The sequence below is a fragment of the Giraffa tippelskirchi genome, chromosome 8 (assembly GCF_054371585.1).
Source record: "Giraffa tippelskirchi isolate mGirTip1 chromosome 8, T2T-mGirTip1v1.2.pri, whole genome shotgun sequence".
NCBI classification, from domain to species: Eukaryota; Metazoa; Chordata; class Mammalia; order Artiodactyla; family Giraffidae; genus Giraffa; species Giraffa tippelskirchi.
Genome location: NC_137282.1, coordinates 92242657 through 92257348, shown reverse-complemented (window position 1 = coordinate 92257348; position 14692 = coordinate 92242657). Strand labels below are relative to the sequence as shown.

The 14692-nt window shown below is 38.1% G+C and overlaps 1 protein-coding gene across 1 annotated transcript; it reads right to left on the bottom strand.

Annotated features, from left to right (window-relative positions):
- Window positions 1–13826: 13826 nt before the first annotated feature.
- Window positions 13827–14133, bottom strand: LOC145516524 (large ribosomal subunit protein eL37-like). Its single transcript, XM_081517753.1, has one exon. The coding sequence runs from the start codon at window positions 14131–14133 to the stop codon at window positions 13840–13842; it is 294 nt and encodes a 97-aa protein (XP_081373879.1). The 3' UTR covers window positions 13827–13839.
- Between the last annotated feature and the right edge of the window lie 559 nt (window positions 14134–14692).

Here is a 14692-nt window from a genome sequence, read left to right as displayed (position 1 = left end):
AAGGTCAGGGTCAAAAGGGTTTTAGGGGATTTGCACCTAAGAAGTAATTGTGACCTTTCTAGGCAAAAAATACTTAGTATGATGATAGAAGCAGTAGGTATGTTGCAGCAAGTTTATTTTGTTTTTAGTTAGAAAAGTTCAGATTATCTGCTTAAAGTCCATTTTTCTTCATTCCTTTACATTAGTAACATATATTAAACATCATGTTTACTGAACTATATTAACAGAATTTTCTCTTCAGTTTTGTCTTTTACATATTTCAGTTCCAGCTGCATGATAGAATATGGCCTTTATTTTGGAAAATACAGCAATAAAAACATAAAATAATGTGGACATATTTGATGTCAAGCATTTCTTCATAAATTCATGCATTTACTTATATATAGTATTCTACTTATTATTTATACATTTATATGACCTAAGAAGTGAACAAGTGTGTAAGGGCTGGTTATAGTCAGCCTCCAAGGTGGCTTTCAATGAACCTCACTTCCTAATATTCACATCCTTTTGCAGTCCCCTCCCGTATTATACCAGGGTGGTCTGTATAACCAACACAATGTGGAAGAAATGATGGAACATTACTTTTGGGTAGGTTTTGAATTTTAGGTTATGAAAGACTCTGGCTTCCATTTTGGTGTTCTTTCTTGAATCGTATCACTCTTTGTGGGGAATGCTACCTACTATGTCATGAGCAGCCCTGTGATGAGGAACTGCGGATTATCAACAACCATTATTATTGAACTTGGCAGAGGATCCTTCACCCTCAGTTGAGCTTTTCTATGACTGCAAACAGGCTGAGAGCTTCATTCTAACATTGTGGGTGCTCTTGACCTAGAACCACCCAGCAGCTCTGCTTCTGGACTCTTAAACTCCAAAAGTTATGTGAACTGTGATATTTTGGAGTACTTTGTTACATAGCATGTTTAAAGAACTGACGCTTTCAAACTGTGGTGCTGGAGAAGACTCTTGAGAGTCCCTTGAGAGTCCCTTGGAAACCAAGGAGATCAAACCAGTCAATCTGAAAGGAAATCAACCCTGATTACTCTCTGGAAGGACTGATGCTGGGACTGATGCTGAAACTGAAGCTCCAGTACTTTGGCCACTTGATGTGAACAGCTGACTCATTGGAAAAGACCCTGATGCTGGGGAAGATTGAAGGCAGAAGAAGAGGGCAAGAGAGGATGAGATGGTTGGATGGCATCACTGATTCAATGGACATGAGCTTGGGCAAACTCTGGGAGATGGTGAGGGACGGGAGCCTGGTATGCTGAAGTCCATGGGGTCTAAAAGCGTCGGACACGACTCGGTGACTGAACAAGAACAAATGTTTGATACATATTTGGATCATCTCTATTTGCTGTTTATCAATTTCCTTCTTAAAAAATAAAAGCTAGATTTTATATATACACATATAAATATAAAATGCAGGTATATTGTACATGGTTATTTTTTACTCAATATATTCTTTAAGATTGAAATAATATCTTTCATCCTCAGAAATCCAGTTTAAGGATTCAGGTTAGTCTACCTGCAGGGTCTTAATCTCCTTAAGTTAGGTTGTTTTGTGCTTCAACCACCATCTAGAGCTTAAGACTCTACAGAGCCCAAGGCTCTACAGAGCCCCTCTCTGCACGTTGTTTGTGCTTGATTTTCTCCCCACCCCTTCTCCTTCTCTCCAAGTTTGTCAGTGTCACTATCCCTGTGGGGTGGTTGTGGGGTTGAGCAGGGTGGAGGCAGATTTCAGCTGATTCAAACACTGGAAAAGGGAATTTCCACAGCATTCTTTCCACCTCCACTCAATCTTCCCTCGAGACTCTGTTACCTTTTTATTCCTTTTCTCTTTTTCCTCCCTTCTGCCATTCCTGCCTCCTGTTTCTCCTCTCAAATTATATAATATTTTTGGAGTGAGGTCGGTAGTCCTTCCTTGCCATTTTTGTGTTTTCAGGTGATCAATCAAAAAGATCATGAAAAAGCATTCAGCTATTGCCTTCTCTGGCCACTTTCAGTGAAGACAGACACGTGTAGAGGGGCAATCAAAGACTTTCTAAGTTTTAAACCTCTGGGTCAAGGAAAAAACAGGCAGGCAAAAAATTTTATGTGGCTGTGTGTATACAATATAGATGTAGATATACACACAGATACACACTCAGATACATGTATATCTGTGTTATACATTTATATCTATATACTTGATTTCAGACTACTTCTCATGAAAACATGAAAATATGCAAAAACTGTATGGCTTGATGTCTTAAATAACTGTACCATTCCATTTAATTTGAATTTATAGAACAATATGAGCTACCTAAAATTCTTATCAAGCTAACTGTATTTTACCAAAAAAAAAAAAAAAATCCTTTCTGAGTAGTGACTTGGGTTAAGTACAGTTTTTAAATGCTAGGTTCAAATCAATGCAAGTGTATCATGTGCAGAGTAATTCTCAATTGTTATAAAAATTATGTCCATTATGCTACTTGCTGGGATTCTAGTAATCATCTAAATTCCATAAAACTTAAAATTTTCAAATTATCCTCAGTAATTTAAATGTGTTATTAGGCCTTTCATGAAGCATTTTTCTTCTTTGAAGAAAACAAGCTAAGTTTCTCAAAAGCACTGCAGGATAAGTTATAAGTGACTTTCACTTGTAATTTGCAGATGCTGTAATAGGAATTTTCCTTTTACCACCATCTAAGTCCGACTATTTTGCATTCTAATTTGCAAGTAAAAAGTTACTTTAAAAGTTGATATAGAAGTTTGCAGAGGACTTTAAGAGATTTAAGGTATATTTTTCTAAAAGAGTCAGAAATCAGGCATGAACATGAAGATGTGACTTCTGAAAAAGAAGGAAAAAAATAGAAAGGAATAAATGAGGGAATATACTTATCTTTTATTTGACATCTTACTTTGAAAAGCAGAAGTTATCTTTAGGAGTTTGCCTATGTCATATTAAATAAGCATGTGTTAGGCTCTAACTTTCCTTATTTTTTGTGAGAGAAATGAGGAAATATCAATAGACACCCTATGGAGGGAAAACATTCAGATTTTGCCCCTGTAATTTGGCCATTTAGATATGACATTTGAGACAGTGAGTGTCTCAGTTTTACCAAAAGGAACACTTTTATTCCTTTTGTGACTAGAGATATTACCATCTTAATAAGGCATATACCAAGGTCCATATCATTAGTGCTCAACATTAGGGAAAACCAATTTTCTTCACTAGGAGTCTTAGAGATTCATATAAGAAGACTATATAAAAGAACATAGCTGCCACTTTGTTTTGAGTCTTTATTGCCATTACAAAAAACTGCTTATGGATTAATAATGTTTAACATTAGCAGCTCTTCAGTGGCCACTAGGCTAAGAATCAGTTAAAATGAGTTGTTACCACCCTTCAAGAAGTAATTCAAAGTACTGCAATGGATTATTTATTTCAAATGCCTGAAAATTCAATGAATGCTGAAATGTCATAAGAATCATAAATGCCAGAATTGGAAGGAAGCTTCTGTGTTCTCACATCTAGTCTTGTCATTTAGGAATGGAAACAAATCTGAGAGGTGAAATGAGCACTACAAGAACATCTAGCTAATTGACTGTTCAGAGTTCCAGATCTAGTTTGTGCCATGTGCAGAGAGCCTAAATTTCTTTGAAGAACTGAAAGCCAAATAAATGTACATGGTATGAACATATAAACCAGAGAAACATAACATATCTTCCTCACACTATTCTAAACCTTTTAAAATGTAGGTGGGGTAAAAATTTTATATAAATACTGACATCATTCCTATACACTGCTGCTGCTGCTGCTAAGTCGCTTCAGTCATGTCCGACTCTATGTGACCCCATAGACAGCAGCCCACCTGGCTCTGCCATCCCTGGAATACTCCAGGCAAGAATACTGGAGTGGGTTGCCATTTCCTTCTCCAATACATGAAAGTGAAAAGTGAAAGTGAAGTCGCTCAGTCCTGTCCGACTCTTCGCGAGCCCATGGACTGCAGCCTACCAGGCTTTTCCGTCCATGGGATTTTCCAGGCAAGAGTACTGGAGTGGGTTGCCATTGCCTTCTCCTCTTATATACTAGGTAGACATAAATAAAAATCTTAAATTAAAAATGCCATATCCATATTAAAAATAGGGAAGGCTTGAAAAAAGCTGAAATTTTCTTTATTTAGTTGTATAGTTCACTGAATTTGGCAAGAAGTAAGTTTAGTATGTTGCAAGATATGTGGTACAAACAGTGACTTAGGATTCAGGGTCTAGACAGTGGAGCTTCAGGTCCATGATGACACAAGAAATATCTATACCTTGGGAGAAGGTATGGGACCCCCCCCCATTTTATTTTGTCTAAGATGGGGCAAGTAATGATATTTACCTCATAGGGGGAGTAAGAAGCAGATATATAAGCATAGTATGTATTGCTACATATGAATTAGTCTTATTAGCAAATAATTGATAAGTTTTCAAATTGTATTATTTAGTAGGATCCTTATAATCACTAATGAAAAGACCATATTTAAGAGAGAGTAGAGGATTTTTACTTTACCTTATTGCTGTAGCTAATCAACACAATTAAAATAGTTTTCTATAGTTTGAAATAGGCATCATTTTAGAAAGAGGAATAATTGATCAGTCCTATTTATCAGGAATATAATTTTTGATTGCTGTAAATTATGATTTATAATAAGATATCAGTACATATATGTATATAAATAAGTGAATATGTATATATGTACATACCCACATATATATACAAACACACATATTTCTCATATAGTGGAAAAAGACATAGCTTTCTCTTGAAATGTTTTGCCTTTAAAGATAAGCTGTAAAAATCTGTTGCAAGAAAATTTTCTAAAGGTGTGGGCCATATTATATTAAAAAGAAAATACATGTGAATGTGGGCTGAAAATCCCGACAATAATCACCATGTTAATAATGACTGTATCTATTGCTATAACATGCAATATTTAGTAGCTGTGATTTGGTAGATTAACAAAAGAAAGCTCTAAATGAATCAATTAGGTTTTTAACAAAGGAAATATATTTCTGTGTTTTGCACTGTAGCAATTTCCATAGATGGTAGCAATTTACAACAAGGATTAATAATACAAATTTGAGCTTCCTGGAAGGGGTCCACATGCAGGCTGTTTCTTTGCCACACAGTTCTCACAAACAATAGGCAACTATTTATTACTTTTACTGTGTATTATTATTACTTCAGCTTAAGATGGGGACAGCAAGATCCTCCAAATTGGATATGGCCTAAGAGGCTTGAAAGAACAATGGTTCCAAATGATCCTTATTGTGTATCAGAAGTCATGATATGTCCAAGGAGAATGTGTACAAGAAGGTGGGCTGGGAAGGAGCCCCAGGAGAATGCTCAGCATCACATCACCCACTGACATATAATTGCAAGGCTTTGAATCCAATCCATGACACAATCCATGGTGATTACTCAAAGAAACCAAAAGACAGATAAAAAGTGCTTAATTTGCTTGTTCTTAAATGTGGCAATTTGCCTAACGAATGAAATTGACTTCATAAAATGCCAAGGATATCTTTTAGTTTCAAACCTGGAATACAAACATACCCCAGATCCCAGTGCGTGCAGCTATAATCGATTCAAAGTGAAGCACATGGAGTAACACATGGCCACTATCCTACCAAAACAGGTCAAAATAAACAGAAGAAGTGGTCAGAACAAAGATTCGGCTAATAGAATAAGAGAGAATCTCAAATCCTGGTCAACCAAGATTATCTCTAAACACTTGCAGATAACGATACAGAGCTGTCATTTATCGAGCTGTTTTCTTTCATTTCAGCGTCTCGGTAAAATTTTGTATTGTCTGAGTGACACTTGAATGCTGTGAGCTAAGTACAAAAAGAAAGATTAACCTGTCTATTGTACATGATGGAAAAGTCCCAGAGGGGGTATGTATAAACCTGACGAGTAGCACTGCTGCTGCTGGTGATGATAGTGTGCCTGAAGGCAGGAATTTTTCAGTTAAGCCCAGGGGATTAATCCTAGAGCACAGAGCTGAAGGTAGAGTAGTAGCTGCCCAAGGTCACATATTTTCACCAGAGGCAGAAACAGAGTTTGAGCCTGGACCTTAAGACTTCTAATGTTCTGCATGGAATATGCTCTCTTAAAGTCACCTCGGAAAGTAGCTGCTCTTTGCAGTGTGTTCCCCACAGTTAACAGCCATGGGTAAGTCCAGTTGGATGACATCTTTTCTATAGAGATTCATCCCCATGGTTTTAAGGTCTCAGGAAGATGGGTGGGAAGTATTTATATTACAAGACTGAATGACACCAATCTATTATATTATTTTAGATTTCACTTTGCAGAGTTCAAAAGGGAATAAATGAGACATAGTGAGTGCCTCTTTGAAAAACCAATTGTTGTAGGACAGAAATGGAAAGTGATGAAGATTTCAGAGAATGCAGCTTTATGTATTTCTTAAACAGAACGAATAAGTTAAAAAGTGTAGGAATGTAGAAAATAGGAGACATTTAAGAGACTGAGTCATAAAATTGGTGAAACTAAAGGAGGGGCATTCTATCAGTGGGTAGAGTTTCATATAAATTAGAAAAGATGAAACCCCCAAACAAGGGCTGAGAACCAATGGTGGCAACAAACTCAAAATATTCAGATGCCAGCTTTTAATTATAATCAGCTAGCAGGTGCTTTTTTTGCATAGACATTAAGTGAATTTTTTAGATAAAAAAAAGGATGAGAAATTTGTGATTATTATTTTAAAACTGAGATCAGTAGTTGTTTGTTGTTCAGTCACCAAGTTGTGACTGGCTCTTTGCAACCCCATGAACCGCAGCAAGCTAGGCCTCCCTGTCCCTCATTGTCTCCCAGGGTTTTCCCAAGTTCACATCCATTGAATCGGTGACGCGATGCAACCGTCTCATCCTCTGCTGCCCTCTTCTTTTGCCTTCTGTCTTTCCCAGCATCAGGGTCTTTTCCAGTAAGTAGGCTGTTCACATCAGATGGTCAATAGATAAGCATCTAAATCAAGGAATGGTGACTTTTTTTTTCTGTAAAGGTCCGGATGGTAAATGTTTTTCAGTTTTGTGGGTCATGTGGTTTCTATCATACCAACTCACATCTGCCGTTGTAATGCCAAAGCAGTCATTGACTGTGAAAATGAATGAATGTGGCTATTTTCAGTAAAACTTTTTTTACAAAATAGGAAGCAGATCAAGGTTTCACCTGCCAACCCCTGAAAGTGAAAGTGTTAGTTGCTCAGTTGTGTCTGACTTTGCAACCCCATGGCAAGAATACTGGAGTGGACTGCCATTCTCTTCCCCAGGGGATCTTCCCAATCCAGGGATAGAACCCAGATCTCCTGCATTGCAGGCAGTTTCTTTACCATCTGAGCCACCAGGGAAGCCCTTAACTCTGTATTAGTATTGATTCTTATTAATACTCAGTTCAGTTCAGTCACTCAGTCGTGTCCGACTCTTTGCGACTCCATGAATCGCAGTACGCCAGGCCTCCCTGTCCATCACCAACTCCCGGAGTCTACCCAAACCCATGTTCATCGAGTCGGTGATGCCATCCAACCATCTCATCCTCTGTCGTCCCCTTCTCCTCCCGCCCCCAATCCTACCCAGCATTAGGGTCTTTTCCAATGAGTCAACCCTTCGCATGAGGTGGCCAAAGTATTGGAGTTTCAGCTTCAACATCAGACGTTCCAATGAACACCCAGGATTGATCTCTTTTAGGATGGATTGATTGGATCTCCTTGCAGTCCAAGGGACTCTCAAGAGTCTTCTCCAACACCACAGCTCAAAAGCATCAATTCTGCGGTGCTCAGCTTTCTTCACCGTCCAACTCTCACATCCATACGTGACCACTGGAAAAACCATAGCCTTGACTAGACGGACTTTTGTTGGCAAAGTAATGTCTCTGCTTTTCAATATGCTATCTAGGTTGGCCATAACCTTCCTTCCAAGGAGTAAGCGTCTTTTAATTTCATGGCTGCAGTCACCATCAGCAGTGATTCTGGAGCCCAAAAAAATAAAGTCTGACACTGTTTCCACTGTTTCCCCATCTATTTCCCATGGAGTGATGGGACCAGATGCCATGATCTTAGTTTTCTGAACGTTGAGCTTTAAGCCAACTTTTTCACTCTCCTCCTTCACCTTCATCAAGAGGCTCTTTAGTTCTTCTTCACTCTCTGCCATAAGGGTGGTGTCATCTGCATATCTGAGGTTATTGATATTTCTCCCGGCAATCTTGATTCCAGCTTGTGTTTCTTCCAGCCCAGCGTTTCTCATGATGTACTCTGCATATAAGTGAAATAAGCAGGGTGACAATATACAGCCTTAACATACTCCTTTTCCTATTTGGAACCAGTCTGTTGTTCCATGTCCAGTTCTAACTGTTGCTTCCTGACCTGCATACAGGTTTCTCAAGAGGCAGGTCAGATGGTCTGGTATTCCCATCTCTTTAAGAATTTTCCACAGTTTATTGTGATCCACACAGTCAAAGGCTTTGGCATAGTGAATAAAGCAGAAATAGATGTTTTTCTGGAACTCTCTTGCTTTTTCGATGATCCAGCGGATATTGGCAATTTGATCTCTGGTTCCTCCGCCTTTTCTAAAACCAGCTTGAACATCTGGAAGTTCATGGTTCACGTATTGCTGAAGCCTGGCTTGGAGAATTTTGAGCATTACTTTACTAGCATGTGAGATGAGTGCAATTGTGCAGTAGTTTGAGCATTCTTTGGCATTGCCTTTCTTTGGGATTGGAACGAAAACTGACCTTTTCCAGTCCTGTGGCCACTGCTGAGTTTTCCATATTTGCTGGCATATTGAGTGCCGCACTTTCACAGCATCACCTTTGAGGATTTGAAATAGCTCAACTGGAATTCCATCACCTCCACTAGTTTTGTTCGTAGTGATGCTTTCCAAGGCCCACTTGACTTCACATTCCAGGATGTCTGGCTCTAGGTGAGTGATCACGCCATCGTGATTATCTGCGTCGTGAAGATCTTTTTTGTACAGTTCTTCTGTGTATTCTTGCCATCTCTTCTTAATATCTTCTGCTTCTGTTAGGTCCATACCATTTCTGTCCTTTATCGAGCCTATCTTTGCATGAAATGTTCCTTTGGTATCTCTAATTTTCTTGAAGAGATCTCTAGTCTTTCCCAATCTGTTGTTTTCCTCTTTCTTTGCACTGATAGCTGAGGAAGGCTTTCTTATCTCTCCTTGCTATTCTTTGGAACTCTGCATTCAGATGGGAATATCTTTCCTTTTCTCCTTTGCTTTTCGCTTCTCTTCTCTTCCCAGCTATCTGTAAGGCCTCCTCAGACAGCCATTTTGCTTTTTTGCATTTCTTTTCCATGGGGATTTTCTTGATCCCTGTCTCCTGTACAATGTCACGAACCTCTGTCCTTAGTTCGTCAGACACTCTGTCTATCAGGTCTAGTCCCTTAAATCTATTTGTCACTTCTACTGTATACTCATAAGGGATTTGATCTAGGTCATACCTGAATGGTCTAGTGGTTTTCCCTACTTTCTTCAATTTAAGTCTGAATTTGGCAATAAGCAGTTCATGATCTGAGCCACAGTCTGCTCCTGGTCTTGTTTTTGCTGACTGTATAGAGCTTCTCCATCTTTGGCTGCAAAGAATATAATCAATCTGATTTCGGTGTTGACCATCTGGTGATGTTCACGTGTAGAGTCTTCTCTTGTGTTGTTGGAATAGGGTGTTTGCTATTACCAGTGCGTTCTCGTGGCAAAACTCTATTAGTCTTTGCCCTACTTCATTCTGTACTCCAAGGCCAAACTTGCCTGTTATGCCAGGTGTTTCTTGACTTCCTACTTTTGCATTCCAGTCCCCTATAATGAAAAGGACATCTTTTTTGGGTGTTAGTTCTAGGAGGTCTTGTAGGTCTTCATAGAACCGTTCAACTTCAGCTTCTTCGGCATTACTGGTCGGGGCATAGACTTGGATTACCGTGATATTGAATGGTTTGCCTTGGAAACGAACAGAGATCATTCTGTCGTTTTTGAGATTGCATCCAAGTACTGCATTTCGGACTCTTTTGTTGACCATGATGGCTACTCCATTTCTTCTAAAGGATTCTTGCCCGCAGTAGTAGATATAATGGTCATCTGAGTTAAATTCACCCATTCCAGTCCATCTTAGTTCGCTGATTCCTAGAATGTCGATGTTCACTCTTGCCATCTCCTGTTTGACCACTTCCAGTTTGCCTTGATTCATGGACCTAATATTCCAGGTTCCTATGCAATATTGCTCTTTACAGCATCGGACTCTGCATCTATCACCAGTCACATCCACAGTTGGGTATCGTTTTTGCTTTGGCTCCATCCCATCATTCTTTCTGGAGTTATTTCTCCACTGATCTCCATTAGTATATTGGGCACCTACTGACCTGGGGAGTTCATCTTTCAGTGTCCTATCCTTTTGCCTTTTCGTACTGTTCATGGGGTTCTCAAGGCAAGAATACTGAAGTGGTTTGCCATGCCCTTCTCCAGTGGACCACTTCCTGTCAGACCTCTCCACCATGACCCATCCATCTTGGGTGGCCCCACACGGCATGGCTTAGTTTCATTGAGATAGACAAGGCTGTGGTCCGTGTGATCAGATTAGCTAGTTTTCTGTAATTTTAGTTTTAGTGTGTCTGCCCTCTGATGCCCTCTCACAACACTTACCATCTTACTTAGGTTTCTGTTACCTTGGGCCTTGGGTAATTCCTCTCGCCGCCGCCACCGCCGCCAGTATTATTAATACTAGAAAGCCATAATTGAAGCCCTGGCAATAAGATCATCTTTTTTTTTTTTTTCTCGTGCCAGTTATTTCCATTTGAAATGTCCTATAAATATCAGCCTTATCTATTGATAAAGTAATAGGTGTACTGAAAAGAAAATAGTTAAATATTTAATGTGTCTCCTCTCCCTTAGTATATGAGGAATATAGTTGAATGAGGGATACACACTTAGAAGCTCACCACCTCAAACCATTATTTCCATTCTAAATACACATCAGGATGACTAAAACCTCACATACTGTATTTTCTGAGTATTTAGTAGAAAATTAACTAGTAGTTCTACATCATACTTAGGAAATAAAATAATATCCATATGCAGTCATAAGGCAAAAGCTGAAAAGAAAGGAATCGGATTAATTTTCCCTTTCCATGTACTATCAGACCATGTTGGAGGCAGTATCCACCTTAGCTGCCCACAATACACCTAAACTATGTGTGAATATATGCATATTTGCTTATTTATAATGTGTAACTTTATAAAAACACTCCCACTCACATAATTGTAGAAATAACCTAGTGAGATAAGTGTGGTAATTCCATAAGCACTTTGTTTTCCTACCTAATTTGACTTTTGGAAAAAGTGGCTTTTGCAAAAATTTTATGCAGAAAACTTAAATGTATTTTCTGAATTTAGAACCAAAAAAACTATCATCTTTAATCAAATATGAAAGATATGATCCTAAAATGACAGTGTAGGAAAAGCAAGAAGTAAATACTAACGGCCTCTATTTCAAAGTATTGAAAGGCTTATTACTCTAGATCTGTTTTCTGTCAAATGCTTCCCTGCTCATTCTTATCCATTTTTCAATTTAGCATTTCCTTATGTTGCCAAAGCAGGTGCCTTGCACACAATAGCAGGAGTATGTGTTTCAAAGGGTCCCATCGGGAATCATTTATCATGCAAGATTACTTCATGACTAATGATGATCTCTATAAACATTCAGGTGCTATTTGACTGCCTGGTTGGTAGTGGTCCAGCTTGGTGACAGTTGGCATGTGTTTTATCTCATCTCTCCTTCCACATTCTCAACATAGTCTAATATATGTTGTAGAGAAACTCTGGGATGTTATAAGGAATAAAATGATGAATAGAAGCTATTAAATAAAATCACTACAAATAAAACACTGAACATAGAACTTTATCATCTCTGGTTTTATCAGTGACATAGGAGGTCTTTTTGAGGCTGTACTCCAAACCTGAAATGCTGACTGCTGGACACTGTAAGATAACAATAATCTCATTCCAGCCAAGTTTGGGATTGGGAATGTTGGCAGGGAGGAGAAAACTGGTAAAATTGATATGCTACCCTTGCCAAAGCTTTAAAGTTACAGATAGCAATGCATGTGAAATGCTGTGTAAAGTAATAACACTGTATGAATATGAGATGTGTTCTGTATTACTGTAATAATTGAATCATATTTTTCTTAAATAAACATTTTAAATGATCTAAGTTTATCTTTTTTAATTGTGATAATCAACTCTACTCATTTTGAGCTCATTCAGCTGTATCAACAAAGGAGCAAACACAAAAACCAAATGTGTTTCTAGACTGAAACAACACAAAATGTATTTTGATGTTAGCAGGTGCAACATAAGAGCATACAGTTTATAAACATGCTCTAAAATTGATAATTTCACTTCTGAACATAATTGAAGGTAAAAAATATTTTAGTAGTAAAAATTAGAAAGCTGCACAATTTTGAGAAGTATATCTAAACTTTTAAACATTTCAGGCTGCAGATAAATCACTATGGAAATATTTTAACCAAAACAGAAATGATCCCCATCACCATGTCCCTATAACATCCAGCATAGTTTGGTGACCTGAGCAAACCAGTGAATAACATTTTCAGTTTTTTACATTTTTGGTAGACAGGTTAGTGTTTTGCTACATGACTATAATTTACAAGCTCTTTGTTTCTTCCCTTTTTTCATATAGACATTGAAATTACAAAGCTCTTTAAAACTTCCTAATAAATAAGAGAATTGTAGTTAAGAGCACTGATTTAGGAGTTAGATTGTGGACCCTTGCTCTCCTATATCAGCTATGTCATCTTGGGCAAATGACTTGGTGTTTTTGTCCTTCAACTGCTTCAACTATAACCTGGGAGGAAGAGTAGTGACCACTTTCTGGGATTATTTTGAACATTAGAAATAATGCATGTAAATAATTAGTAATGATTTTTGACACACAGGATATATTCAAAATTATTCTATGTTAATATTATTATCTTTTATTTATTTTTAAACATATATTCAAGTTTTGGGAAAAAAATGGCATCAGAACTTGGCTACTGGATGATCTGTTGTGTTGCAAGAACTGTTTAGCTCCATCAGACCTGATTAGTGTTTGCCTCACTCACCACAGCAACTCTAGGACCCAGCAGAGGGTCTGACACTAGGGTGCATCAATACCTGTCAAAGGCATGAACAAATGAATGCATTAATGAACTAGACCTCAAGGCCAGTGGAAAAGACTGAAATGTTTTCTCATTGGCCAACAACAGCCAAGGAAGGGTCTATAAGCTAAGGCCTGCTTAATCTCAGGTGCCTTCTGTCACTGTGTCCTGTCTGTTTTGGCCTTGGAGCTTTGCCCTATTGTGGAGTAAATGTTCTAATTTGGTATACATTACATCAGAATATTAGTTGTAAACTTCTGTGTTGATTTTTCCATCCAAGTTTGAGAACCTGGATTAAGTAGGTCATGACTTAAGATAGGAATTATGTGTAGATCTCCAGAATACTAATGCTAATTATAACAGCACCTATATGTATCTACTACTATAGGCTAGGTATAAAAATATGTTCTCATTCAATCCTCATACAGATCGTGCAAGGATATTATCTCCATTGTAACATGAACACTACAAAAATTAACTCAATTTGCTGAGGTCCTACAGCTCAGTTAAATATTAATCAGCCCTACTAGCTAATATTTATTGAATGCTAAGTGCCAGACATTCTTCTGTGCCTTTTTTTTTTTTTTTTAAAAAGCCAGAACGTTTATTGCACGACTGATCGTTGAAATCCTTAAGATGAACTGGACGCTGCAACAGCCGCTCGCTTGGGTTTAGGTGTTGTTCCTTCACGGAATCCATGCCTGAATCTGCGGTATACAGTTTTTAGGTGCCGCATTCGACCAGTCCCGGTGGTTTTTCGTCTTTTAGCTTTAGCACTCCAATTATACTTTCTCTTTCGCTTGGCAGGGTAGCCACACTTGCCGCAGGTCGACTTCTGAAGGTGGTAGGCCTTAGAGCCACAGCGGCGGCACAGCGTGTGCATCTTATTCCGACGCTTTCCAAACGATGATGTTCCCTTCGTCATCTTGCTTCTGCCGCTGAGACCAAAGAGCTCTTCTGTGCCTTCTATATGTGTGTTTTCATGTGCAATACTATGACATGGGTACCATTATTATAGTTGGAAAAACTGAGGGTAAGAAAGATTATGTAATTGGATATAGGTCACACAGTTAATAAGTGACACAGCCAAAATTCAAATCTAGGCAGTTTCACTCTCAAGCCCACATATTTAACCACTGTAATGTGAGGATTGCCATTGTAAGGTCAATATTTAAACTGATTCCTGTTTTATTTCAAAGTCTATTGTTTTCTTTTATAGTGCAACTCAACCTTGATGTCAGTTACAAATATGTTATGGACTTAAAAATATATATATTTCCTTATTCATTCTGGGTATGGAATCTTTGCAAAGGTAATCTAGAGATTGAATATAAAGATGAGGTTACATTATTTAGTTTTCTTGTACACTATTACACTTATTATTTTTACATGTAAGCTGAAATTAAATCATAAGGTTAAGACTTTCACGCATGATGGCATTTCTATATGGCATTTCCAGCAATACCATAATCTACAGTTAGAAA

Bases quoted from the DNA above. Each gene is read 5' to 3' on its own strand.
- LOC145516524 (XM_081517753.1), bottom strand. From the start codon at position 14,133: ATGACGAAGGGAACATCATCGTTTGGAAAGCGTCGGAATAAGATGCAC.